We start from the raw sequence: 27,789 nt of genomic DNA, 5'->3' as shown, positions 1-27,789 counted from the left end.
TGTATAATTAATAGCCTAAAATGTATAAGAACCACTGGGTTGTTCAACTGGGGGCTCCCTGGCTCTCTCCTTTTTTCCCCTCCCTGCAGATCCTGCAGCAGCCTAGACTGGGGGAGGTGGCTGGGAGACCTAAGCTAACCTGAATAGACCACCTTTATGCCTTAGCACCAACTTCAGACTTGAAGATTTTCTGGGGATTTCAAAATCCGGTACAACATTTGCCCAGTGGCACCAAAACACTAGGGTCATTTTTTTTTTCTTTTTGCATTAACTTTCATTTCTCAGATACATGGTTTGGGTCATCTTTTCATACTCAACATTTGACATCTTATTTAATCAGAGTTCTGTTAAGCTCTTTGGATCATTTAAAATTGGCATTATTTTTTTATTGCTGGATTTAAAGAATTTTTTTCTGTATGTTGGATAACAGTTCTTTAAGAGACATATCTTTTGCTGTGGTACATCCAGAAAATAAAATGTTGCATAGTGCTGAAATGAAATGGGCTATCAAGGCACAAAAGGACGTGGTAGAAACTTAAGAGAGACAGCTATTACTAAGGAAAGAAGGCCAATCTTGAAAGACTGGATATTCTTCCCCAGTAAGAGAATACACAAGTGTTACACTGCTAGGGGAAAAGCAGCCATTCTGGACCTGGTTAATGGCAAATTTCTGTTAACTAGACCAGTGTGCCAGCATAGTTGCTTATTTTATTTATTTATTTATTCATCTTTCCTTTCTTTTCCTTTTTTCCTTTCTTTCTTTCTAAGACATGTGGAGTAGGCAGAAAATGCCAGGCTGGGACATGCCACCCCAGCCCCAGGCTGGAGGGTGGGGAAGTAGCTGCACATTACTTGGTGAGGGGGTCTGGGGTGGGAGCAGCTGAAGGCATGTTTGACACGGCAGGAATGATTTCTGGGGTCCTCCATGGACCAGTCATTACACTCACAGGTAGGAGAGGGATATAGTGGCTTAGAAGGGAAAAACCAGAGGGCATGTCTGGGTCAAACCAAGTCACTCACCCACATGGGAGACATGGGCTGGGCTAAATAGCATCGTTGGCTGCCCCCTTGGTACATGCAAATGCTGGAACAAATCTTTCGAATGTGTTGGAGCTGGGAACAGATTCTGTAGGAAAATTATGGGCTTACCTTTGTGGAAATGCAGCCCCCCACCCCCCAGTTTATGCAGACAATTGGGGACAGTGACTGGCTGAACCAGGCTGGACTTTGGAACCCACCTAACACTCATAGAAGCCAGGGCTAGAAGGGGGCTGGACTGGGCCAGCTCATGCAAAGGCCAGAACTGAAGGCAGACTATGCCAAGCAGTGTCACGCACTGGCACACATGAAATCTTGGGCTGGGAGCAGGCTGGGTAGGGGAACTGGGGAATGCCCACTAGACCATAGCTTCTGCTGGAGAGCAGAATAGCCTCAACTCAGGACAGGCCAGCGCAGGCAAAACTGCAGCACTCCCCAGCACTGTGTGGATCAGGTCTGTGATCACACCAGGCCCTGGCACTCGCTGGAACACAAAAGAGCCAGGACAGGGTGTGGGCAAAACCCATCAGCAAGAGCTGAGATGGGGGTAGGCCATGCCAGGCTGATTTGAAGCACCCAGCATGCACAAGGTTCTGGACTGAGAACACTCTTGGTATGGGAACTCTGAAGGCTCCCTTGCTAGACTACAGCTCCTACTGGTGCGTGACAGAACCAGGGTTGGTGGCTGATTCAGCTGGTCAATGCTGCAGCACCAATTGACATGTATGTGGCCTGGGTTTGGGGATGGGCCAGACTGGGGTAAGCTCTAGTACCCACAGAGGATACTGAGAATCAGAACAGGTGTGGATAGGCCAGGCTAAACCACAGCATGAAAGCCAGATCTGAGAGTGGGTCGGGATGGATGAGGCTACAGCACCCACCAGTGAGAGCCAGAATCAGTATGGGTCAGTCAGATTAGGCTGCAGTACCTGCCAGTGAGTGCCAGAACTAGGGGCTGACCATGTTAGACTGAGCTGCAACACCCATTGGCACAGGTGTGAGCTGGGCCTGGGGGAAGATTGGGTTTGGCCAGTCCACAGGACATACTAGCATGAGTGACAGGCAGGATGGGGCACAGGCCAGGCTGGATTGGATTGAAACACCTGGTGGTTAGCATAAGGACTGGGGCTGGGAGTGAGCCAGGCTGCACAAAGCTGCTGCATCTGCCATTAAGAGTTAGTACTGGGGAAAGCCACCACATACTGGGCTGTAGCACCTAGTGGTTTGAGCAAGAACTGGGAACTGGACTGGTTCAGGACTCCCTTGCTGGTCTGCTGCTTCCACTGTGAGTGTGAAAGCTGGGACTGAGGATGGGTCGATCTGGAGGTGGGCAAGGCTGAGCTAGCTGCCACAACCACTGGCATGCCCAAAAGCTAAAATGGGTGTGAGGCAAAAGGGCTAGGCTGCAGCACCAGCTGGCTGGCAAGTGCTGGGAGTAGGTGTGAGTTTTGTCAGGCTGGACCACAGCACCCCCTGGCAGGCACAAGGTCTAGGGCTGGAATCAGGCCTGGTAGGGGAACTGGGTGCGTCCACCTGCTTGGCTGCAGCTCCCATTCGTGGGCATGAGCACCAAGGCCAGGCTGGGAAGGGCAGCAGGATCCACTGACATATGTGTGGGCTGGATTTGGGGATGGTTGGTTGAGCATGGGTGTACATCAGAGCCAGGCAGGATGCAAGACAGATAAGCTAGGCCACAGAATATGCTGGCACATACAAAAGCTGGGTTTAGGGCAGTCCTGGTAGGGGTTATTGGGAGTTGCCCTAACTAAGCCATGGCACTTCTTGGTGTGTATGTGAAGACTGTGCCTGTGGCAGGCTGGGCTAGGCTAGGGCTTAGCTTCAAACAGTTTGCATGGGACACGGGGCTGAGGAAAGGACTGATCAGGCACCTGCATCCATTGGAGTGTGTGTTGGCTGGTGCAGCTGACAGACCAAACTTGAACCTACACTGAGTCAAGTCTAAGGTCACCTCAGGTAAAGTTTCTTGGGGGACTCACCAACTTGACCACTGGACTCAAACCCCAGTCACAGGGAGTCACAATATATGTGGTCTGATCTTGGGGTGCACTGTCAGGACTGAGCCTCCTCAGTTGCTGATGCCTGTGTAGTGGACAGCATGCCCAGAACATGACAACCAGCTCATCTAGGCCAGCAGAGGGTGTTAACTGCCTCACCAGAAGATGGAAAGCAAAACATGTTGGACAACTCTCCTGGCCAAACTTTGCAATGTTTCTGTGTTTATGGGTGTATATTGGGGTGACCTTGATCAAACATTAGACCTTGGAAAGATTTTCTCAACCTTGGTGCTGATATCTCAGAACTATCAAAACCACTCAAATAAAACCCTCAGAACACTCTTTCTCAAATCAGGGTCTCAAAGGTGTGATCAAATAACTGTACCATATCCCGGGATGCTGATACATCCCTGCAGGAGTTTCCCCCTGCAAACACAGGAGAAAAAAAAATTAAAACCTTTGTCTCACCCGTTTGCTATCCAGCAGCAAATGATTTGGTGCACAGAGCTGATAATTATACACATGAACTACTGAATGGTGGTCAACAGACAAAGTTCATTCAGCAAAAACTTGAAAAGACTGAGGGTTATGTAGGTGTAAAGAAAGAGGGTCTGAAACAAGCTGTGGTTTAGGTGCTGGCATGCAAAGGCAGTCAATCAGTATCAATCAGCAGACAATGTGTTCTTCCAGCAGGCTACTAATAATTAAACAGTATACGCTAGAAGAAACACCTCTCTTTTATCTGTTATCAAAAAATTGAGGATTAGGAAGTTCCTGTGCCCGTGTTTTTCCATTCCAGCTGCTTCAGGATCCTTTCCCTGAGTTCTTTGGAGCTTCATCAGAGCATTATAGCTGGTTATAGTTTTACACCAACAGCACTAAGGTTCCTCATTGTCCTCCTATGGAATTGTCTTCCTGCATCACTCATCTTCCTCCCTGCCTCCACCCTCCCCACTCTAATTGGAGACCCACATGGGTGTGCATCCCTCTCAACTATGCAAATAATTTTGAAAATTAAATAAAATAAGAACACATTTTAAATACATTTTAAAAATACTAAGTAGTGTATCATTTCAACAAAGTGACATTTTTGAAAAAGTGAAAGTATGGGACAGAAAAGGTTCAAGGTTACTGAGCAGAGAGAGGTAATTAGGTGAAGTTCAGTGAATTATTTTAAAAACACTGACACTGAGCCTGGCATGGTGGCCTAGCAGCTAAGGACCTTGCCTTGCACACCTTGCACGCACTGGGATCCCATATGGGTGCCGGTTCTAATCTTGGTGCATCCAGCTCCCTGCTTGTGGCCTGGGAAAGCAGATGAGGACAGCTCACAGCCTTGGGACCCTGTCCCTGCATGGGAGACCCTGAGGAGGATCTGGACTCCTGGCTTCGGATCAGCACAGCTCTGGATATTGTGGTTGCTAGGGGAGTGAATCAATGGACAGAAGGTGTTCTTCTCTGCCTCTCCTCCTCTCTGTATATCTGCCTTTTCAATACAAATAAATAAATCTTTTTAAAAAATCACTGTAACTCCAATGGTGGATAATCTTTATCATGTATTTGCCCAAACTGATAAAATGTACCTCAAGACTAAGCATTAATGTAGACAATGATATTTAGTGATGATACATCAATAAAGGTTTATCAATTGGTTTTTTAAAGATTTATTTATTTGTTTGTTTGTTTGTTTGTTTAACTGGAGCTTCTTCCAGATTTCCCAAGGCTTGGGGCTCTCCTCTGCCTCTTTCCCAGGCCACAAGAAGGGAGCTGGATGGAAAGCAGAGCAGCCAGGACATGAACCGGTGCCCATATGCGATCCCAGTATGTGCAAGGTGAGGACTTGAACCACTAGGCTACCACACCAGGCCCAAGCTTCATTAATTGTTAACAAATGTTCAAATCTAGGGGTCATTGTGAGACATTGCAAGCTAAGCCTCCACTTGAAGTGCTGGCATTCCATATGGCCACTGGTTTGAGTCCAGTGCCACTTTCCATTCAGCTCCCTGAACAGTAACAGAGTCCAAGTCCTTGGGCCCCTGCAGCCACGTAGGAGATCCAGAAAAGCTGGCTTCTGGCTGCAGATCTGTTCAGCTCCCGCAATTGTGGCCATTTGGCCACAATCAGCAGATGGAAGATCTCTTTCTGTTTCTCCTTTTCTCTCTATGACACTGCCTTTCCAATACTAAACAAATAAATAAACAGTGCAGCTCTGGTGGAGGAAACTCCGAGAACTCTGGACAGCAGAACACATGGAAGTTTGCGGAAAGGTAACAAGAACACCTGAGCATGTGGCCTCAAAGGATGGAGGCTCCTGCACCTGAGCTCACTCCAGAGCCGGCTGTGTACATCTCCCCATGAATGCTTAGTTGACTCCCTTAAAACACTCTGTACAGGGCCCGGCACGGTTTTTTCTTTAAAAGATTTATTTTTATTGGAAAGGCGGATATACAGAGAGGAGAGACAGGAAGATCTTCCGTCTGATGATTCACTCCCCAAGTGAGCGCAACGGAGCCAGGAGCCTCTTCTGGGTCTCCCACGCGGGTGCAGGGTCCCAAGGCTTTGGGCCGTCCTCGACTGCTTTCCCAGGCCACAGGCAGGGAGCTGGAAGGGAAGCGGGGCTGCCGGGATTAGAACCGGCGCCCATATGGGATCCCGGGCGTGCAAGGCGAGGACCTTTAACCACTTGCGCCACCACGCCGGGCCCCCGGCACGGTTTTAAAACACTCTGTACAGGGCCCAGCATGGTAGCCTAGTGGCTAAAGTCCTTGCCTTGCATGCGCTGGGATCCCATATGGGCGCTGGTATGTATCCTGGCTCCTCCACTTCCCATCCAGTTCCCTGACTGTGGCCTGGGAAAGCAGTCAAGGATGGCCCAAAACCTTTGGATCCTGTACTCACAGGGGAGACCTGCGGGAAGCTCCTGGCTCCTGGCTTTGGGTCAGCTCACACTCAGTCACTTGGGTCAGCTCAGCCTCGACTACTTGGAGCATGAATCAGCGAATGAATGATCTCTGTCTTTCCTCTCTGTAAATCTGCCTTTCCAATAAAAGTAAGCAAATTAAAAAAAAAAAAAAAACACTGTACGACAAACTGGAATATCTAGATACAATGTTTCCAGAGTTTTGTGAGCCATCATAACAAATTAATTGAATCTAAGAAAACTCCATGTTGCCAGCTGGTCAGAAAGCACTTAGAACTGGTCTCTTACATGTATGAGAGCTAAATGGGATTCGGACAGACTGAATAAATCTGCTGTACATACTGGCATGCATTGGAACCATGGTAGGGGCAGGCCTGGTGGGGGTTATAGGGAGTCGCCCTGAGTAGGCTGCAGCTCCTACTGGTTTGCATGAGGGCCGAGTATGAGGTGGACAGGATCGGGCTGGACTACAACTGACCCATCGGTTCACGTGCAAGACAAGGCTGTAAACAGAACTGACCCAGCAACTGAAACGACCAGCATGTGCATAAGCTGATTGGGGTGACGGACTGTGTCAGACCCTATACCGGCAAGCACACACAAGAATCAGGTCTGAGGGCCCGGCGCGGTGGCACAGTGGTTAAGGTCCTCGCCCTGCACGCCCGGGATCCCATATGGGCGCCAGGTTCTAATCCTGGCAGCCCCACTTCCCATCCAGCTCCCTGCCTGTGGCCTGGGAAAGCAGTCGAGGACGGCCCAAAGCTTTGGGACCCTGCACCCATGTGGGAGACCTGGAAGAGGCTCCTGGCTTCGGATCGACCTTTGCGCTCACTTGGGGAGTGAATCATTGGACAGAAGATCTTCCTCTCTGTCTCCCCTCTCTGTATATCCGCCTTTCCAATAAAAAAAAATAATAATAATAAAAATAAATCTTTAAAAAAAAAAAGAATCAGATCTGGGATCACCTCAGACAGAGTTTCTTTGGAGATCCCTCCAACTGAACTGCTGATCTCAGAACCACAACCATGAAGATACTATGTCAGCCAGTGGATTCTGGAACGGCGAGATTGACAGCAATTCAGAACTGTTGAACTATCAAAACTGCTTGAACAGGACCCTCAGAGCATGGCCCACATTGGGGGCAGGGCGGAGGGGTGGGAGGCTGGGTCAGGCTTCTCCCTTTGTTTCTCCTGACCCCAGATACAGGGGAAAAAATTATGATATTAGTGTGGGGAAAAAAAATCTACCATTAAATTGAGATTTATAAGCGCTTTAGTAATCACACACACACACACACACACACACACAAACTGTACTCAGAAGTATTTAACAATTAAAAAGAATTATGTAAGAAAAAAAAGGTGGTCTCTTATGGGGCCAGATATGTGGGACAGAGCCCCTACCTGTGGGATGGTCCGATGCTGCCTTCCACGAGGTGTGATAATTGAATCAAGGAGCAGCTATTTGGTCTCCACGGCAGAGAAGCCAGCCTGCTTGCTCAGAGGAAGAACTTCCTACACCTTGTGAGATCACAAATGTTACCTGTTATGATATAGCTATGAATATTTGTTTATTTCAATTTAACAAGTCTATGCATATGTGGGAGCAGGAGGTATGGAGAGAATTTTCATATTACCTCTTCAATTTTATTGGGAACTTAAAACTTCACTAAACAAAGTTTACCTCTTTTAAGATTTATTTTTTTTTACTTGGAAGTCAGAATTACAGTGAAAGAGGGAGAGACACAAAGATCTTCTGTCCACTGATTCACTTCACAAATGGCAGCATTGGCAAGAGCTGAGCTGGTCTGAAGCTGGAGCTCAGAGTTTTTTCTGGACCCCCTTAGACAATTTTTTGAAAGTTCATTTTTGGTGCCTGGTACAGTAGCCTAGTGGCTAAAGTCCTCACCTTGCATGTGCCAGGATCCCGTATGAGGCTGGTTCATGTGTTGGCTGCTCCACTTCCTTCCAGCTCCCTGATTGTGGCCTGGGAAAGTAGTCAAAGATGGCCCAAAACCCTGGGACCCTGCGCCTGTGTGGGAGACCCTTAAGAAGCTCCTGGCTTCGGATTGGCTCAGCTCTGGCCATTGAGGCTACCTTGGAAGTGAACCAGCACATGGAAGCTCTTTCTCTTCCTCTCTGTTTCCTTTCTGTAAATCTACTTTCTCAATAAAAATAACTAAATCTTTTTATAAGGAATTTTAGAAGATACTATATAATGGACAATTATGTGATTTTTTCCCCATTTTTTCTGTACTACTTTAGAAAATTTATTTAAAGATATACTTATTTTAAAGTCAAAATTACAGAAAGAGGGAGGGGTCTTCCATTCACTGGTTCACTACCCAAATGGCCACAACAGACAGGGCTGGCACAAGGTCAAAGCCAAAAGCTTCATCTAGATCTTCCACGTGGGTGGCAGGAACACAAACACTTGGTTTCCCAGCCCATTAGCAGGAAGACAGGTCAGAAGTGTAGCAGCCGGGATGTGAACCAGTGCCAGTATGGAATAGTGTGCTGCAGATGGTAGCTTAACCTACTGTACCACAAAGCCAGCCCTACTTATTTATTTTTATTAACCATAAAGACAGAGCTCTTGCATCTGCTGATTCATTCTTCAAATGCCAATGACAACCAGAGCTGGACCATGCTGAAGCCAGGAGCTCAAACTGCAATCCAGATCTCTTATACAGCTGACAGGAACCAAGGTAGTTGAGCCATCATTTACTGCCGCCTATCGTCTGCATTAGCTGGGAATTGAAATTGGAAGTAGAGCTGGCATGGGATGTGGGTGACCTAAGCTGCATCCTAGCCACTATTTCAGACACCTGTCCCTTTCTATAAACTGCAGTAATGACAAGTTCTCTCATTTTATTGATTTTTTTTAAACATGAACCTAAGTAGGTTATGGTAAACATGAGATGTTCCAGTCCACCTTGGATTTGGATATGACAGTATGCTACCCACAGAAAGGCCTGATTAGTAGAAGACTCTGCTGCAACATCTCCCTTTCTGGTTCTGTCCACTGAACCGACTTTAATTTACCTTCTAAGGCTTTGAAGTTGGAAAGAAAGGCGGATATACAGAGGGAAGGAGGGACCAAGAGAAAGATCTTCCATCCGATGGTTCACTCCCCAGGTGAGCGCAACGGCTGGAGCTGAGCCAATCCAAAGCCAGGAGCCAAGAGCCAGGAGCTCCTCTGGGTCTCCCACACGGGTGCAGGGTCCCAAAGCCTTGAGCTGTCCTTGACAGCATTCCCAGGCCACAAGCGGGGCCGCCGATATTAGAATCGGTGCCCATATGGGATCCTGGTGCATTCAAGGCAAGGACCTTAACCATTATGCTATTGCATCAGGCCCGGTGGTGCTGTTTCTAAAGGAACTGGACACAAAGAAAAATCTGCCACATTTCTTGGGGATGAGACAGACTCTACCTGCCATTATTGCAACACTACCAATCAGCAAGTGATATCTATTATGTTGGTGATGTCTTTGGGAGTGAACTCTCCTAAACTGTTTTTCATCTTTACCATGACATTCTGGCACTCATATAAAAGAACATAATCTCATCTTTAAATTGACTTTATTATTTCAACTTCATAGACTTTCTAAACAAGTAAATTTTGAAATTGTATCATCAGTATTAAAGAAAAAAAAGTCTAGGTTCTTTCACCAATTATGGAATAGTGCCAATAAAACAGCCTCTCTACTGGCACTGGAGTCACCAGGTAAGATAGTTGCTACTTGCATTAATTTAGGACAGTTCATTCAAAAGTCTCATGAAATTTCTTCCATAGCCTAAGTAAAACTTTGCTGTAACTTGAGTCAATGAGATAACGTGGCAGGGATGCAAAGGGATAGGAAATGGTAAAATAACATGATACTAACCCTGAGGATACACTCTGTAGTTGACCAGAAATTGTGTACAAAGGAAGGGGGAAGGCCAGCAGGAAGGAAGGGTGAAATCTGCAGAGTAAAATGTTCCCATTAACTTGTACCTTTGAGAGTGGAATCTTTCTAAATATCGCTAGGTCAATTTTATAGGAATCAGTTACTACAACATATGCAAAAATATTAACTTGCTCTTGTTACACATAAACCTATAAACGTATAATCTGCTGACTTGAAATCTCGGTCCCAAGTTTCTGTACTGTCTGGAAATACATACTCACGTGTTCATCATGTCAAAGCCTCTGAGAAGTTCTGTTTACAGAGGATGCTGTTTAACTTTGGTGCCACAGTGTCACCTAGAGTGACATTACTGCTGTACAAAGCTGATGTCAAGGAAAACAGTGGAGGGGGACGTGGTCCCCAAGAATTCTCAGGGTTGGTCAGAGTAACTTTCCCTAAAATGCTGGTTGCCCATGTGTCTGCTCTGACGTTCCACTAGGACAGGACACCTCCTCAAGCCCGTTTGTGGTGGTACTTCTGATGTTGAAAAAGACCTGACTTCTGCTTGAAGGCCTGTCCACATTTGCTGCACTCATAGGGCTTCTCCTTATTGTGGATTCTTACATGCTGGGAGAGGTGTGAGTTTAGTCGGAAGGCTTTCTGGCATATGGTACACTTGAAAGGTTTTTCTCCAGTGTGAATCCTATGATGTCGAATGAGATCAGATGTCAAACTGAAAGCTTTCCCACACTCGTTACACTGGTGGCTTTTGGCGTGACTGTGGGTTCTCTGATGGTGAGTGAGGAGCAGGGCCTGGCTGAAGGTTTTTCCGCACTCCTTGCACTCACAGGGCTCCTCCTGACTGTGAATTCTCTGGTGTCGGTTAAGGTGAGAGCTGCGCCGAAAGTTCTTTCCACAGTGGATACAGAGATAAGGCTTCTCTCCAGTATGGATTCTGAGATGTTCCAAAAGACCCGCGTTCTGGCTGAAGACATTTCCACACTCCTTGCACTGATAGGGTTTCTCACCACGATGGATTTTCTGATGTCTGACAAGGTGAGAACTCCTCTGAAAAACTTTTCCACACTGCTGACACTGGTGACTTTTCTTTCCCGAAAGGATTTTCTGATGTCCACTAGGACTGGAAGTCTGACAAACTTGAGACTCACACAGCTTTTCTCCCATGGAAGCACTCTCGTGTTCAGTCATATCCAAACGCTGCTGGGCGGACGCTTCCCCACATCCTGAGATCTGATGGTCGGCCTTCTCCTTAGGCTGGGCTTGTTGCCTTTCCAAGTTAGAGTCCTCATCACGAGCTTCAGTGGGCTTAGATGTTTTCCCAGAAGATTCGATTCTTCTACCAGAGTCTGTCACTATAATAAGTTCCCCATTGTCAATCATTGTCTCTGGACCTGAAACATTAAATATATACCACCAATGACTTACTTTCTGGTTCCTGAGGACAGGAATCTAAAATTAGGAGGGGTATATTTAAATCAAGCCGTGTGGTACAACATAAAAAATGTTGTGGTGGTTAGTATTTATGTTAACCATGATTGAAAGCTAAAAAGTAAAAGTGAACATGAAGGGAGTAGTAAGAAGACATTAGAGAAAGTCAAGTCACATACAGGGAGTGGGGAGATTAAGTAAGGCACTGTGTGTAAAAGCCCTCTGCAACAGAATGAAGAAGACAAAATGCAGGGAGGGAGGAAGCGAAAATGGAAAGGAACAGATTTTTCCAGCACTAACATAATGCCATGTTTAAACAAGAGAGAGGGATGGAAACCAAAAAGAACTTAAACTTTGAATATAAAACAACATTTTTAATAACATAAGAAGGTAAAGGATACTTTAAAAATTATACTACATTGCATTACTTTTGGTATTTAAAGTACATTCCTATAATTAATTATATGCCATAAATTCATTTCTTTCTTCTTTCTTTTTATTTGCGCAGAGATGCGCTGTGCCTCACATAAATTTATTTCTGCAATGTTATTTAAGAAAAGGGGGGTTGCTTTTCTTTCATCAATTTTACACAGAAGGCTTCCAGAAGGAGAGAAACCTTAGAGGGAAGAGTAAATCATACATAACGGATGGCTTTACATACAAAATCAGCCACTAACTCAAGACAAGTTATTGAGTGTCTATTTTAAGCCAGGGATTACAGCAAGCTCAGGAAGCTAAACAAAGCCTCTGACCTCTTAATCTGGCAGGGAAATCAAACAAAGTAAACCATAAATTACGATAAAATGTGGTCAGTTCTGTGACAGAAGAGATCTTTGACCTACAGCAGCAAAAGTGGGTTAAGACTTGGGACACTGAGGCAAGGATAGACAAAGTGATATCTAAGATTGACCCTAACCAATGAGCAGGAGTTAGGATGAATGAAGAAAACGTGTTCCAGTTAGAAGAAAGAAGGCAGGAGAGACTCAGAAGGAACAGCAAGGAGAAAATAGTAAATGGGAAGGGGCTCAGCAGAGTGGGAACACTCAATGTGAGCAGGTGGGCACGGGGTGAGTAATTGAATGAGACTGTCTAGAATTCAGAAATTTCCCAGGACGTAGAATCATCAATGGTAAAACCTCAAGAAAATTAGACTAAGTTGATGGTGTTGCTAGACATGAGACCGAGAGGGGAGCCTTCAGATGTGTTGGGATGTGCCATTACAGCCTTTCATTCACCGGCACTGGGAGTCATGGCAAGTGCTGACTTGTTTCCTCTCTTCTCTTTTTTTATAATCAAAGTACTCAAATACTGAACAAGTTGAAAGAATAACAGAATAACAGCCCCCAGATCATGAAAAGAGAGTTTTAAGGAGGGGGGGAAGGCATTATTAAATCTGTTTTACTGATGCAGAATGAACAGGAGGTAAACTACTTTTATTGGAAATATCAAGATGACTCAAAGCCAAATAACAAAAAAGGGAAGCAAGGATTAGATTGGACTAAAAAAAAAATAATATACATATATCAGAAATATAGATGTTAGTTATAATATATATATACACCAGAAATTAGAGAGAAAGATTTCAGCAACACAGTCCAATAACAACCACCAAAAAAATCCAGGTATCATTCAGAAATGAAAGGCAGTGCAATTTATAATAACTTGAAGGGGATAAGAAAAGAATGAATGGGCCCAGCACGATGGCCTAATGGCTAAAGTCCTCACCTTGAACACCCGGCATCCCATATGGGCACCAGTTCTAATCCCAGCAGCTCCACTTCCCATCCAGCTCCCTGCTTGTGGCCTGGGAAAGCAGTTGAGAACGGCCCAAAGCCTTGGGACCCTGCACCCATGTGGGAGACCTGGAGGAAGTTCCTGCCTCCTGGCTTTGGATCGGCGTAACACTAGCCATTGTGGTCACTTGGGGAGTCAATCATCAAACGGAAGATCTTCCCCTCTGTCTCTCCTCCTCTTTGTACATCTGACTTTGTAATAAAAATAAATAAATCTTTTAAAAAAAAGAAAAGAATGAATAATGAAATGCCTGAGTGGGATTATTCACCTTGGATGAGAAACTAGGATTACATTCTTTATTTACTCCAACATTTAGAAAAGAAAGAACGAGGTAACATTTCAGTTTCCCTTCTAGCTTTTCCTTGTGTTTCGTTCAACTAACATGTTTAGGGTAATGAAAATCTTTTATATCCTAATGGTATTGCAGACTGAACAGTCATAGTCATTTTATGCTTGTGAAAACTCACTGTCCTGTACACTTACAAAGAGTTCATTTTACTGTATGTAAGTTACACTTCCAAAAACACGATTCACAACAAGAGCAAGACACGGTGCTGAGTAGGGTCTCAAAGGAAACTGCACACTGCTCTACATCTCGCATGCAGAAAAGATACAATTCAACTCTTACCCTTCTCCTTCTTGGGCTTTGGAGCTTCACGCTCGGGCTGCACCTGCCACTCCTGTACTGAAGTTACAGGAGCTGCCTCCTCCGCAACTATTTTCTGTTTCTTTGTGTGGTCTGGAACCTAGGCACAATCAGGTACGTACAGGGATAATTAAACTGGTTATGAAACTGCTGTTCAGAAAAAAACATTTCAATCTTAGAAGAGGAAACAAAGAGACATTCCAGAGGGGCACAGGCAAGAGGGTGGGAATCTGGATGCAATGTCTTCCCAGTCCAAAGCAGGTAAGACTGAGTTAAGACCTACAGAGATGAACACGCATTCTAGAAAGACACTGGAGCAAAGCTTAGTGAGTTTCCTGTCACTGCTAAGCTCATGTCCACCTACCCAGTCAGAAGCTTAACTTTTGTCTCCCTGGAAAAAGAACACATCTGCCCCTTACCACCTGTCGTCCTGTTTTGCCACGTTCCAGTTGCAAATCCTCCAGCACAACAACCATGTCCTCCCCGCTCTCTGCCTGATGCTCCTGCACGTGGGCCTGCAGTTCCTTGGGTAGAATGGCCAGGAACTGCTCAAGCACCAGCAGCTCCAGGATCTGCTCCTTGCTGTGGGTCTCAGGCCGCAGCCACCGTCGGCAGAGCTCCCGGAGCCGGCTCAGCGCTTCCCGAGGTCCTGCAGTCTCTTCATAACGCAGCTGTCTGAATTGTCTGCACAACAGCTCTGGTTTGAGGCCTCTGCTATTTCCTTGTGGCTTGAATCCTTGTTCCTGGGTGGAGTTATGCTCCTCCCTCACTGCCTGAAGCCCCTCCTTCTTCAGGTTCAGAGGCACCAGGGACAGGGCACTCGCCAATGCTGTTGCCATTCTCAGCCTCAGTTTGCGTTCTGTTTGGGAGAACAGTCTTGTTTCTGTATCCTCAGGGTCCTCCTAAAAACCTAAGGTCAAGAATCAGAGGACAGAAACAGCAACAACAGTGACCATGGCAAAAAGCCCGTCTTGGTTTTTCACATTCTCCACAGTCTCCTTTGGTTCTCTCTCCCTCTGAAACAATCATTCCTAAACACAGACACACAATAAGAAAACTCAGTTTTACTGATGATTCCCAGCTAACAAGGCAGGAAAGATGAATGTGAAAACTCATCATTTTGCAGTCCTTGAAATAAATGAGTCAAAGGCCATACGTGATTACTAACACCACTGAGTTAGAGAAGGGGAACAAAATTTTCTTTTTTTTTGAAAAGCAAAGTTATAAAGAAAGAAGGAGAGCCAGAGAGATCTTTCATCTGCTGGTTCATTGCCTAAATGGCCACAATGACCAGAGCTCACTAGTCTGAAGCCAGGAGCCAGGAGCTTCTTTTGGATCCTTCACATGGGTGCAGGGGCTCACTTACAATAGGCATAAACTCCTCAAAACAATTAATTTCATAAAAACAAAAGGAAGACGCGGGAAAGTTTCTATTCTAGATTTAAGAGACACCCAACACAAAGTGTGAAATCTGGGTCTTACATTTAAAAAAAAAGGAACAAGTATTTTTGAAGAATTTAGAAACATGCAAATGAATAATGTGAATGAGAGAAACAATCCACAGTGCAGCAGACTCAGTTAAGCCCAAAGCCTGATGTTTTCTATTCATTTTCAGGAATCTAGCTAGTCCCATTCATTAAATAACATACATCTGCTTTACACGGTAATCCACAGGTGACTGGTGTCCATGAGAGCATTTACAGAACCATTCTGCATGCTGCCTTTACAGAAAAAGGTTGCCAACTCCTGTTAGGCAATCTCCTCAGGCGGGACAATGGTGCTAGGTCATGAGAGAACACATTTATAACCTCATCAGATGCATGAAAAAATTATTCTCAAGTGTATTGGGGAGGAGGGAAACGGGTAAAGAGGTGACGAGAGTACACGAGGTATGGCTACCACAGGATGGTATGAATTGTTCTTACAACTTCTAAGATTTTACATTCTCAAAACATTAAGAAAAAAAGAAATGTAACCACTTATACATTCATTAAAGCAGGGATCAAAATTAACTAAAAGAATGTAAAACTATTCATTAATTTCCCTGCTTAAAAAAAAAAAGGCCCGGCAGTGTAGCCTAGCCGCTAAAGTCCTCACCTTGAATGCGCTGGGATCCCAGATGGGCTCCGGTTTTAATCCCAGCAGCCCCACTTCCCTTCCAGCTCCCTGCTAGTGGCCTGGGAAAGCAGTCGAGGACGGCCCAAAGCTTTGGGACCCTGCCCCCGCGTGGGAGACCCAGAAGAGGTTCCTGGTTCCCGGCTTCGAATCAGCATAGCATTAGCCGTTGTGGTTACTTGGGGAGTGAATCATCGGACGGAAGATTTTGCTGTCTATCTCTCCTCCTCTCTGTATATCTGACTTTGTAATAAAAATAAATACATCTTTTTTTAAAAAAAAAAAACAACCTTAATTAAATATGCATCTGCAGTTCAGAGGTTCAAGTGTCACATCAAGGTATGCCCAGGCGGCTGGCAGAGTGCAGAGCTACCTTTGCAGCACGTCACCGCCAACAGCAGGTGTAGGCCTGCTGAGTCTCAGTTCAGAACAGTGGTACATTCCGCCTACCAGGTAGCTCTATCTGGTAATGGTGAGAGAAGCCTCGTGAGAGGGCGAGAGATGCACAAGTATGCAGCATCCAGAGGACACGCAGGATGACTTCTATTTTTATGATTATTTTTAAATTTAAATTAAAAAAAATTTCAAAGATTTATTTTTATTTTTATTGGAAAGGCGGATATACAGAGAGGAGAGACAGAGAGGAAGATCTTCCATCCGATGATTCACTCCCCAAGTGAGCACAACGGCCGATACTATGCCGATCCGAAGCCAGGAGCCTCTTCTGGATCTCCCATGTGGGTCCAGGGTCCCAAAGCTTTGGGCCGTCCTCGTCTGCTTTCCCGGGCCACAGGCAGGGAGCTGGATGGGAAGCGGGGCTGCCGGGATTAGAACCGGCGCCCATATGGGATTCCGGGCGTGCAAGGCGGGGACCTTAACCACTGCGCCATCGCACCGGGCCCCCAAACATTTTTTAATATTTATTTATTTTTATTAGAAAGGCAGATGAGATTGATGCAGAGAAGGAGAGACAGAGAGATTTTCCATCTGCTTATATACTGTCCAAGTGGCCACAACGGCCAGGACTGAGCTGATCTGAAGCTAGGAGCTAGGAGTTTCTTCCAGGTCTCCCATGTGGGTGCATCCCATCCAGCTCCCTGTTTATGGCCTAGGAATGCAGCAAAGGGTGGCCCAAGGACTTGGGACCCTGCAGGCTTACTTCTGTGAATATAGAGTGGTAAAAGTTTGTGGGCCTTGGAGAGACATGGGCTCTCCCAAACCTGTCATTTACAGGCTGTGCAACCCAAGGCAAATTACTGACTTCATAGACTCATTTGTAAAATAAAGATAACAGCTAATTCACAGAAGTTTTACAATAGATTAAATAATAGGTGTAAAAACAGAAGGAATTCATTAATTTGTAAGTACAATTTAAGAAAACAACATTCGGGCCTGGCGCAGTAGCCTAGTGGCTAAAGTCTGGTTCTAATCCTGGCAGTCCTGCTTCCCATCCAGCTCCCTGTTTGTGGCCTGGGAAAGCAGTCGAGGACGGCCCAAAGCCTTGGGACCCTGCAACCCTTGTGGGAGACCAGGAAGAGACTCCAGGCTCCTAGCTTCGAATCAGCTCAGCTCCAGCTGCCCGGGGATTTCATCAGCAGAGGAAACATCTTCCTCTCTGTCTCATCTGACTTTCCAATAAAAATTTTAAAATACATCTAAAAAACAAATAAATCTAAAAAACAAGACAGCACTCAAGAATGTGAAACGTTCTAAAAAAGTGGATTAATTGAAGACCCACTGTATTCCAAAGCATGGATACCATTAGCGATCTCTGTGGAGACAGTTTGTGAATGGGATGAGGGCAACAGCCAGGTTGACAGCAGAAAACCCGAGTGAGGAAAGATTACTCTCAAAGTAAGATGCCAAACAGAAGGAGAGAGGTGGGAAGAGATAAGATAAAGACCACAAGTTGAAGGGGTAGCCTAGGGAACTCTCCCCACAAGCTCGCCCTGCAGCTTTTACTCTCAGTGAAAATACTGCCAGCATTGATGCTGACATGTCTTCAGGGTCACCAAGAGATTACCGTGGAATGTGAGAGAGGAGAGAGACTGGACCTCCAAGTGTGCAAACTCTTTGAGCTCGCTCTCTCTACGGCTTGACTCTGTCAACAGTGAACTTCGTCAAACAGCATGGCTGTATGGCTTTTGTTTTGCTAACCACAGACTTGGTCGTGCAGCACCAACCTTGGGAAGCTTCCGTTCCAAGACTCCCAGTTCACATACTTCTTGTTCCACCTCAGGCTGCATAAATCTTCTGATGGCCTTCAGCAGATAATATGTCTGTGACTACAATGAACATCTTTAGGCCAGGGATCTTGAATGCCTGACTTGTATTTTCTTCTACCTGTCTCATAATGGATACTCTCTAGAAATTTCTCAACCCCAACACGTCTAAAATGAATCCAGTGAATTCTGCCACCATCTCTTGCACTGAGCACTTGAAACACTGGCAGTTAGCACTCTCGGTTTGAATTACTCTTGAGAGTAACTCATTAGACCTTCAACAAAAGAGCACCTTAAATTATTAGACACTTGTTTTCAAGTCAGTGAGTATGTTGGCAAGGAGGGTTGCAAGGAGGACCTCCAAATAAGTCTTGTTGTTAAATAGGAGTATTTAACACTCCACCGCTGATATTTCTGTCAGACCATTCTTAACAGAAGTGAAAAAGTACTGACGGTTAGCCAAAAAATAAACATGTGCTATTGTGATGATTAATTTTGTCTATGTTTCTATGACAGAGTTCTTGGATGAGATTAACATTCAGATTGGTAGACTGGAGACTGAGTAAAAAGCAGGCATCATCCGGTTGGGTGGTCTGAGTAAAATATAATAACGCTCTTCTACCTGGTTAAGACAGAATTCTTCCTGCTTAGTGACCTCAGAAGGAGGCATCAAGGTTTTTCATCGCTTCCAGACGCAAATTGGAACATCAGCGGTACCAGGGTCTTAACCTACCGGCCTTCGGCAGAGAACTAAACCCTAAGCTTTCCGGGGTTTCAGGTGTTCCGGCTTGCCCAGAGCTGAACTTGGGTCTCACGCATCACCAGCCTGCCCCATTGAGCCTGCAGCTCTTGGACCGTGCCGCTAATCCCTATCTACGTGAGCCGTCTCCTGAGAAGCACCCTTCCTCCCGATTGTTTCTCCAACACGGCCAACAAACTCCGGCTTCAGGACCTTTGCCCTCGCTGTCACCTCCACCTGCTGAACTCACGCTCCAAAAGGCTACACGGATCTTTTTATCTGCTTTAAATTTCCACAAAGGTCGGCGAGCCCTATGTTTTAAGTTGCACGCAATAGAAGCAAAGCAGCAAAGGGCTGTACCGTTAACTACAGTCTCATCTGCATCAAAGGCCGCAGCATCGACTCCTCCCTCCTTGGACCCTGCCCTCACCACGCACGGCCACCCGGAACGCGCAGGCTTCTCTGCAGCCGCGGGGATGTAGCTGTTCCCCCGCGTTCCAGGTAGTGGCTCCACCGCAGCCCCGGACCCGCTCAGCACTCACCCAGCCACGGGCTGCAGCCGGAGACCCACGTTCTCCAACACCCAGCAGCGCTTCGCCGACCGTGCGCGCTCCCTCCCCGTCGCACTTTCGTTCCCGCTCTAGGAATGCGGGAGGACCTTGGCTCGATGGTGTGCTGTACCGACCTGCAGAGGGGGCTAAGGCGGGCCACGTTTGTCTGGGGAGGGCGTGGGCAATGCCAGCTTAGGCTGTGTTAATGCATTTTAAAATAGACATTTATTATATTCATGTGAAACTAAGCTAACTCCTTGAATGCTCTCACAAACAGCTGACATTTCTCTCACTTGGATGTCTCCCAATAAATAAAGTAGATCCTTCACATCCCTTCATAATTAAAGAAATGGAAAATATCAAATACTGGTAAAAACAAGTGCAAAGTATTTTAAAACTCAAATTGAACAAGGAACATGTATTTGGAATGGAGGTTTTAAGGTAAAACAAAATTAAGTCTGTCTACTACTGTACAAAGAATAATCAGTAACAGTATAAGAATGAAGTTTTACCGGAGAATATTTTAGCAGACATCACTTTATCAAAATAAGTTCTACAGAGCCCTTGCAAACGCCTACCTCACATATGGACGGCAGTTCATGTCCCATCCAGCTCCTGCTTGTGGCCTGGGAAAGCAGTGGAGGATGGCTCAGAGCCTTGGGACCCTGTACCCATGTGGAGATCCAGAAGAGGCTTCTGGCTCCTGGCTTCAGATCGGCTTAGCCATTTGGGGAATGAAGCAGCTCAGGGAAGGCCTTTCTCTCTCTTTTCTCTGTGGATCTGCCTTTCCAATAAAAATAAATACATATTTTAATGTAATTACCACAAATATTAAGAAGTTAAATATTTGTGTTAGCCTAACAAATCTTATCAATGCATTTTACCAGTTAGAAATTAATACTCTTTCTTGAAGTATCAACTTTTATCTGGCTTTATCTTTCTATTTCTTTTTTTTTTTTTAAGATTTATTTTTATTATTTTTTATTGGAAAGGCGGATATACAGAGAGGAAGATCTTCCATCCGATGATTCACTCCCCAAGTGAACCGCAACGGGTCGATACTATGCCGATCCGAAGCCAGGAGCCTCTTCCGGGTCTCCCACGCGGGTGCAGGGTCCCAAAGCCTTGGGCCGTCCTCAACTGCCTTCCCAGGCCACAGGCAGGGAGCTGGAAGGGAAGCGGGGCTGCCGGGATTAGGACCGGCACCCATATGGGATCCCGGGCGTGCAAGGCGAGGACTTAACCACTTGCGCCACCGCCCCGGGCCCTATCTTTCTATTTCTAAAGGAAAGCTTTTTCCCAAAAATTATACAGGCAATAAACTCTAAGTAAATTTAATTTTAAAAGGGAGTGAGGAGCTGTGCAGTGGTTTAATAGGTTAATGTTGGCACCTGCTGTGCCAACATCCCATATGTGTGCTAGTTTGTGTCCAAGCCACTGCATAGTTGACAGCCATGCATGCTTATGTGGGCCTCCAATTAGGGTGGGGAGGGCCAAAGTATGGAAAAAGGAGGGTGGGACAAATGTTTTAGTTTCTTCCTCTGTCTCCAGTGGGGAAGGGGAGGAAGCAACCCCTTGATATCACCTTACATCAGCACCTGGGGCTAGAGAGACAGTTATTAGATGATGGCTTGGAGACCCTGACATGGTAAAGAGTGTTCCAAGGGTGTTACTTGAATGGTTCTGATAGTTTTGAGATGTCAAGGCTTCTTTGCAAATCTTTCTGAACAAATCTTTCCATGGTCTATTGGTTGATCAAATTCACCTTAGTGCATCCACAGACCCTGGAACATGTTGCAAAGCTTATCTGAGAGTGTTGTCCGACCTGTTCTGTTTCCCATCCTCTGATGAGGCATTCAACATCCCCTGCTGGCCTAGACAAACTGTTACTCAGGTCTCCCACGTGCATCTAGGCATGCTGTCCAGTAGACAGGCATCAGCAACTGAGGAGGCTCAGTCCCGACAATGCACCCCACGATCAGACCACATATATTGTGATTCTCCCTGTGACTGGGGTTTGAGTCCAGTGGTCTAGCTGGGGATTCCCCCCAAGAAACCTCATCTGAAGTGACCTCAGACTTGACTCTTTTGTGGGTCAGCCAGTGTAGGTTTAGGTTTGGTCTGTCAGCTGCACCAACCAATGCAAATACCAGCAGATGCAGCTGCCTGGTCAGCTATGTCTCCAGACCCATCCCCTAAGCAAACTGATGGGTGCTGCAACCCAATCAGGCCCAGCCCAGTCCACCACAGTCCAGAGCCTCAAACACACCAACAGATACCATGATCTAGCTGGGGCAACCTGTAATAACCCCCACCAGGCGCATGCCCAGCCCCAATTTTTGTGTTGCACCAGCATGTACCACAGCCTACCCTAGTTGGTCCTGAATCCCATCTAGCTCTTGTGCACATCGATGGGAGCTGTGGCTCAGCACAGCAGAACCCACCTCCAGACCCAGCCCACACATATGCAAATGGATGCTACTACCTATACTAACCAGACCTGCCCTCAGCCCTGGATCTCATGCTCAATAGCAAGAGCTGCAGCACAGCAAGAGACTGCCCACAATTCCTCTTCCAGACCTGCTCCCAGCCCTGGATGTTGCATCTGCCAGGGATTACTGTGATCCAGGCTGACATGATTTGTACCTAATCCTGGTACTTGCCAGAGAGTGTTGTAATCTGGCACGGCTAACCCACACCCATTCTGGCTCTCATATGCACCAGAAAACTACAGCAACCTAGGCTAGACTGTCCTGTCCTGACCTGCCCGTCCACAGACCCAGCTGTCATGCTCACTAATGCTAACAATGGTTCAGCGAGGAATCCCTGAAGTTCCCCAAGCAGGCCCTGTCCAGCCCCATGTCTTGTACATGCCAGCAGATACTGTAGCCTGGTCTGAGATGCCCTGTCCCCAGTCCTGACATTTTCCAAAAGATACAACAGCCTGGCTCAGCCCAGCCCATCCTCCATCCCAGCTCTTGCCATGGGATGCAGTAGCCTAACACAGTCTAGTCTACTCCCAGCCCTCATGTGAACTGACAGGTGATCTAATCCAACCTGTCCTGGCCTGCACGCTATCCTGGGTCTCACTTATGCGAGTGTGTGTTGTTTACTAACCCAGCCTGGCCCACCTCCCCTGATTTGCCTCACACATATGCCAACAGGTGTCACAGCCCAGCCTGTCCTGGACCACCCCCAGCCCCAGCTCTCATGTGGGAAGAGTTCCCCAAGTTCCCCTGTGTTGGCAGGTATTGTGGCCTAGCCTGATATGGCCAGTCCCCAGTCCTGGCACTCAATGGTGGGCACTGCAGCTTGGCCTGATTGGCCTACATATCAGCTGGGAGAAAACCACTATTGGGATAAAAGCAGCCAATAGTTAATGGGCCTGGCGCAGTAGTCTAATGGCTAAAGTCTTCACCTTTCATGCACTGGGATACCATATGGTTCATATCTCACTTGTTCCACTTCCCTACCAGCTCCCTACTTGTGTCCTGAGAAAGCAGTAGAGGATGTGCCCAAAGCCTTGGGACCCTGCACCTACATGGGAGATCTGGAAGAAGTTCCTGGTTCCTGGCTTCAGATCAGCTCAGCTCTGGCTGTTATAGCCACTTGGGGTATGAACCAGTGGATGGAAGATCTTTCTGTCTCTGCTTCTCTGTAAACTTGAATTTCCAATAAATCTTTTAAAATACATATTTATTTTGTTTGAAAGAGATTTCTTATCTGCTGGCTCATTCCACAAATGCCCATGATGGCCAGGGGTAGATCTGGAAGAAGCAGAAAGTCAGAAACCCAACCCAGGTCTGTCACATGGGCAGCACCAAAAAAAGAACCTAAAAAGAAAACAAAGGGAAAAACATACCATGCAACGCTAATTCAAAAGGAAATTCTTATATCTGGTAAAGCATTATTCTTATATCTGGTAAAGTATTATTTCAAATAATTCCATAAAAAATAACATTATAAGAGAACATTGATGTCTTACCAAATTCATAAATATGATCAGCAAGAGTGATAATAGTTTGCTTTCTTGGACTAGTTTTCAGCACTGAATGAAACTCTGTGTGACTCTAGTGGTTTGTTCTGCTTAACTATTTGCTAGAATCACCTATATATATCTATTTTTTCATTTAATTGAAAGAGAAACAGAGACTAAGAGAGATCCTCCATCAACGGGTTAACTCGCCCTTCACCCCACGCACCAGTACAAGTTAGGATTGCATTAGGCTGAAGTGCAGCCAGGAGTTCAGAACTCAAATCAGGTCTCCTAAATGGGTGGAAGGAAACCAGGTGCTTGAGGCACCAGCTGGGCTCCCAGGGTGTGCAATAGTAGAAGCTGGAGTTGGAATCAAAGCCAGGAAACGAATCTAGGTAGAATGGAATGTGGACTTCCCAAGCCTCATACCAACTTACCATCTGCACCAGATGTGTGTTCTTAGCAGAATTAAGTATAAATTAATTTTAATCAAGGAATAAATTTAAGAAAAATTTTAATTAATTTTAATTAATCTTAAGAATAAAATGATTCTGAAATCTAAGCATAACCCAAAATGGGGGGGGGTGTTCTGTCACTCAAGAACCACACATTTCAAAGGAAAAGTTTTAACTTTATTGGCTTCCCTGAGACAAAAGTGATCTGAAATCAGATTCCAAATGTCAAAACCTCTTTTAAGACAAATCCACTGGCTAGACCCCTGTGGAACAGCAACAGAACTGTCACAGGCTTTTTTTTTTTTCTTGCTCTAGGAATTACATGTACTATATTTTATTTTGTTATATATTTTATTTTTCAGTGGGAGAAAGTCAACATTAATTTTTGCTTACTTAGAAATCACAATTTCTCAGATGGATCTTTTTCCAAACAAAGGTATCTTTTTAGCTTGTACCTTTTTCCCAACAAAGAAATCCTTTTAGGCTATATCAAACAGCACCCACAAGAACAAATCCAAAGGCAAATAACTGTGAAAAATACTTATATATAAAAATTATACATGTGTTGATGGAAGATACCACGAAGACGTATTTAAGAAATCGAGGAGTCAGTCCCTGTATATAGTGTGGTGTGGTTTGTTTCTAAACACACATTTGTAACACCATGGTCTTCACCACTGTTCCCATTCCCCAAGCTGGTGTGTTCCAGTGAGGTTAAGGTGGCTTTCTACATCACAATGTCCTGACAGATTCTAGAATGCCACTCTCTCACCCTCAGATCTGTGGGGATTACCGGCACAGTGTCTTGGACCTTGAAAAGAAGGTTATTCAAAAGTTTGGAAATAAAATCTCCAGATCTATGGAGGTATCAGTGAGCTACGACCATGGCCTCGTCCACAAATGGTACTCACTCTACAGTATTTCCTAGAACCGGTTCTGGCAGTCCATCGGTGCCAGTTGCAACTTCCTTTCATGAGCTCTACCAATCACTCCCTCTGTTTTCTTATTTTTTTTCTTCCTCTTGTTAGACAATGTGGCCCAAATCAACTCTTTGGAAGACTCATCTCTATTTAGGAATATATCCTATGTCCTTTTCCTTTAGGATATTGCTTCTGGTGGTCAGGATGAAGATTTTTTTTTTCTTCCAAGAAAATTTTGACTTTATGTAGTTTAAATAAAAACCCTCAAAACTATAACGGGTATTCGGATTGTCTATTCTCCTTACTCAATATTACCCTTATTTTCATTTATCTACCCATTCTGGTGCTGCAGGCCATTCTATTACTGGGGCAACAGCATACTTTTTGAGTAGCTTTGAAATCAACATAATTTTGGTCTGAACCTCTGGATTCTTATTTCTCTATTTAAAGGTAGACTAGGAAAAGTATAACCAAACTCAGGAGGTTTGGTGGTCATTTCTTTCCTTGTATGTCTTACTCATTTATTTATTTGATAGGCAGACAAAAATAATGAGAAACTATGAAAGAGCTCTCATCCTGGGGCAGCCTTGCAGTGCCACAGAGTACACTGTTGCTACAATGTAATCTTGCTTCCTGTTGAAACTCTCAGCCAACTAACTTTCAAATGATCCAGCAAATGGAAGATCTCTGTCACTCTCACCATTCAAATAAAAATTTAAGGGGAAAAAGTATACAACCAGCTCCTGACCGCTGGTTTACTCCCCAAACTCTCCTGCCTGAGCTTGGCCAGGCCTAGGATCCAGGAACTCAATCTAGGTCTCACACGGATGTCAGGGACCAAATCATTTCAGTCATCACCAGCTGTCTCCAAAGAGAAACCTACTTGAGAAAGACAACCCATGGTGAAGGAAAGTGGAGAAAGAATCCAAATTCCTATTAAAGATATTTAGAAAATCTGTCCTCCCCCCAAAGACTTCTCAGTTATAAGCTAATAAATCTGCTTTTTGAAACTCAATCGGCTAATTACAACTAAACTCTTGTTCTTCCTGAGGTTCTTTCTGTCCTCGCTGCACGGGTGATTGGCAACATCAGACTATGAAGATATCCAAGAAACAACTGAGAATACAGGGGAGGAGGAAGCACTTCAGTTTAACACTGCTGTCCTCCACAACATAAATACTTGCCTATAAACACAACTAGGGATATGGAAGGCTCCAAAAAAGATATTTGTTTGGGGGAAAGGAATCTGGGACTGGGATTAAAGATTGACTTTTTACTAACTTTCCTCCTGTAATATTTGAATATCTTTAAAACCATGCACATATATTACTGTTAGAATAAACAGTGATATAATAAATAAATAAATAAATAAATAAATAAATAAATAAATAAATAAATAAATAAAATCCCCCAAAGCAGATTTTTTTTCCTGAGGGATCCATTAAACAAGAGATGGCATTATAAAGTCTTTCAATACAGTTTTGGCCTTGTAAAACTATTGCTTAAAGTCCTGCTGTGCATAAACCAAACCCTTGTCATCTTTCCCTTTAGTCTTTCTGTATACCATCTCCCGAAAGCTAGCTAGAATCTTGTTCTCTCTCTTCCGTCTCTCTTCTTGGTTGAAGGATGCAAGGGCTCTTTTCTCATCGGCACTGTAGATCTGGTTCTCTTTCCGCAGCCGCACGGCCTCCATTCGCCGATGCCTGCTACCACTCATGACATAACCTGAGCATTCAAACGAAGCAATCTCTTCGCTTGTTAATCCAATTTCACCTCTTCTCGGGATTCGCTTTCCTGCTTTCACATACTCAGCCATGGCCGCACCTTCGCCAGGAAGAAGAGCACGGCCATAATTCAAAGGTTTTTCATCCTGAGATGAATGGATTATAGGGGCTTCCGGACCTATTAAATCCAAGGTATTTACAATCTTGGAATGTGAAATCCAGATGTCTTCGGGCAACTCCTCCTCTGAATCTTTACCGCTTGAGTTACTGTATTCTTTTTTCAACCTCTTCTTTTTCTTGTTTTTCTTGACTTTCTGTTTTTTCTTCTGTTTCTTCTTGGCTTTTTTGGTTCTCTTTTTACCATCCGCAGCGCTGGAACTTTCGTCGGAGTCTAAATTACTGTCACTTGTACCAGAATAGTTTCTGTGTTTCCTTTTGGTCTCTTTCTTTCTTTTTTTCTTGTTTTTCGAGCGACTAGTCTTCTTCCTTCTTTCCTTACAGGTGGAGTCTGAACTGCTGCTCTTCTGCCTCTTCACCTGCTCTTCTTCGTCTGGGCTCTGTTCATCAGAATCCGGTTCAGGCGACTTGGGAGACAGACCCCACACCTCAGGGGCTCCCAGCTCCCCAATCCTCTCTCTCTCCTTCAGCCTCCTCTGCCGGAAGCGCTCCTCCTCCTCCTTCTCGAAGTCCTCGTCCCACTGCCGGTCGCCGGCCAAGTGGTGGTGACGGTGGTGCTGGTGGTACCTGCCCTGGCAGGCTGAAGACGAGAAGGCACAGCTGTGGAGCCCTGGGGGCCGTTCTCGAGAGTCGGAGCGGTTGAGGAGGGAAAGAGCGCCGGGACCCGCTTCTCCCCACCAAGGCCTGAGGCCCACACGACCCCGCCAGCTGCCGCCCCGAGGGGAACGTCCCGCCTGCTCGGCGGGCGGGCTCCCGGACGAGCTGCGACGCGACCGTCGCCGACAGCCCGGGCCGTCATCGGAGCAGTGAGACCGGAATACCGGGGCCATAACGCGAGATCCACCCGGCGACCTGCAGACGGTTGGGGAACGACGCCGAAGCTGGCCGCCTACGCACGCGCACTGGCCGCGCCGCGCTCCCCCGCGCGTCGTCCGCCGGCGGCGCCAGGCCCGGGTGGGCCCGCGCGTGGGCCCTGCTGCGTTGGATCGTGAAGCGTTTGGTGAGTTTGGGCTGCCGCTTCTCGTCTGAAGTGGGTGAAGAGATGTGGTCGCCCCTGTCACCCCTCAGCCCGAGCCTCGTGGGCTCCTGAGAGGAAAATTTCGCATGTGGGAGGCCCTCTGCTATTGAAACACGCCCTTCTTGACCTGTATTTTATCAA

At 45.8% G+C, this 27,789-nt stretch overlaps 2 protein-coding genes across 4 annotated transcripts; both read right to left on the bottom strand.

The window, feature by feature from the left end:
• Positions 1-9,908: 9,908 nt before the first annotated feature.
• On the bottom strand, positions 9,909-14,640 carry LOC121147701 (zinc finger and SCAN domain-containing protein 26-like). 3 transcript variants are annotated; one of them, XM_040967592.1, is made up of 3 exons: positions 14,171-14,640; positions 13,734-13,851; positions 9,909-11,274 (listed from the first exon to the last, which is right to left on the bottom strand). In XM_040967592.1, exons 1-3 carry the CDS (start codon positions 14,588-14,590, stop codon positions 10,376-10,378), a joined length of 1,437 nt encoding a protein of 478 aa, XP_040823526.1. In that variant the 5' UTR covers positions 14,591-14,640; the 3' UTR covers positions 9,909-10,375. The 3 variants fall into 3 exon arrangements, with proteins under 3 accessions (XP_040823526.1, XP_040823527.1, XP_040823528.1); XM_040967593.1 differs by having other exon boundaries at positions 14,174-14,640; XM_040967594.1 differs by having other exon boundaries at positions 14,576-14,590.
• An 11,584-nt stretch (positions 14,641-26,224) lies between these two features.
• Positions 26,225-27,460, bottom strand: LOC121147758 (NKAP-like protein). Its single transcript, XM_040967661.1, has one exon. It carries the CDS (start codon positions 27,458-27,460, stop codon positions 26,225-26,227), a length of 1,236 nt encoding a protein of 411 aa, XP_040823595.1.
• Between the last annotated feature and the right edge of the window lie 329 nt (positions 27,461-27,789).

The sequence above is a fragment of the Ochotona curzoniae genome, unplaced genomic scaffold, assembly GCF_017591425.1.
Source record: "Ochotona curzoniae isolate NIBS_2020 unplaced genomic scaffold, NIBS_Ocur_1.0 scaffold_461, whole genome shotgun sequence".
NCBI lineage: Eukaryota > Metazoa > Chordata > Mammalia > Lagomorpha > Ochotonidae > Ochotona > Ochotona curzoniae.
The sequence above is the reverse complement of the archived record's forward strand: the minus strand, read 5'-3'. Positions and strand labels throughout refer to the sequence as shown.

Excerpts from the sequence above, each read along its gene's own strand:
- LOC121147701 (XM_040967592.1), bottom strand. The coding sequence starts at position 14,590 with ATGGCAACAGCATTGGCGAGTGCCCTGTCCCTGGTGCCTCTGAACCTG. Across the intron at positions 13,852-14,170 it reads GCAAAACAGGACGACAGGTG|GTTCCAGACCACACAAAGAA; the intron begins GTAAGGGGCAGA and ends GATTGTGCCTAG. Across the intron at positions 11,275-13,733 it reads AAAGCCCAAGAAGGAGAAGG|GTCCAGAGACAATGATTGAC; the intron begins GTAAGAGTTGAA and ends TTAATGTTTCAG.
- LOC121147758 (XM_040967661.1), bottom strand. The coding sequence starts at position 27,460 with ATGGCCCCGGTATTCCGGTCTCACTGCTCCGATGACGGCCCGGGCTGT.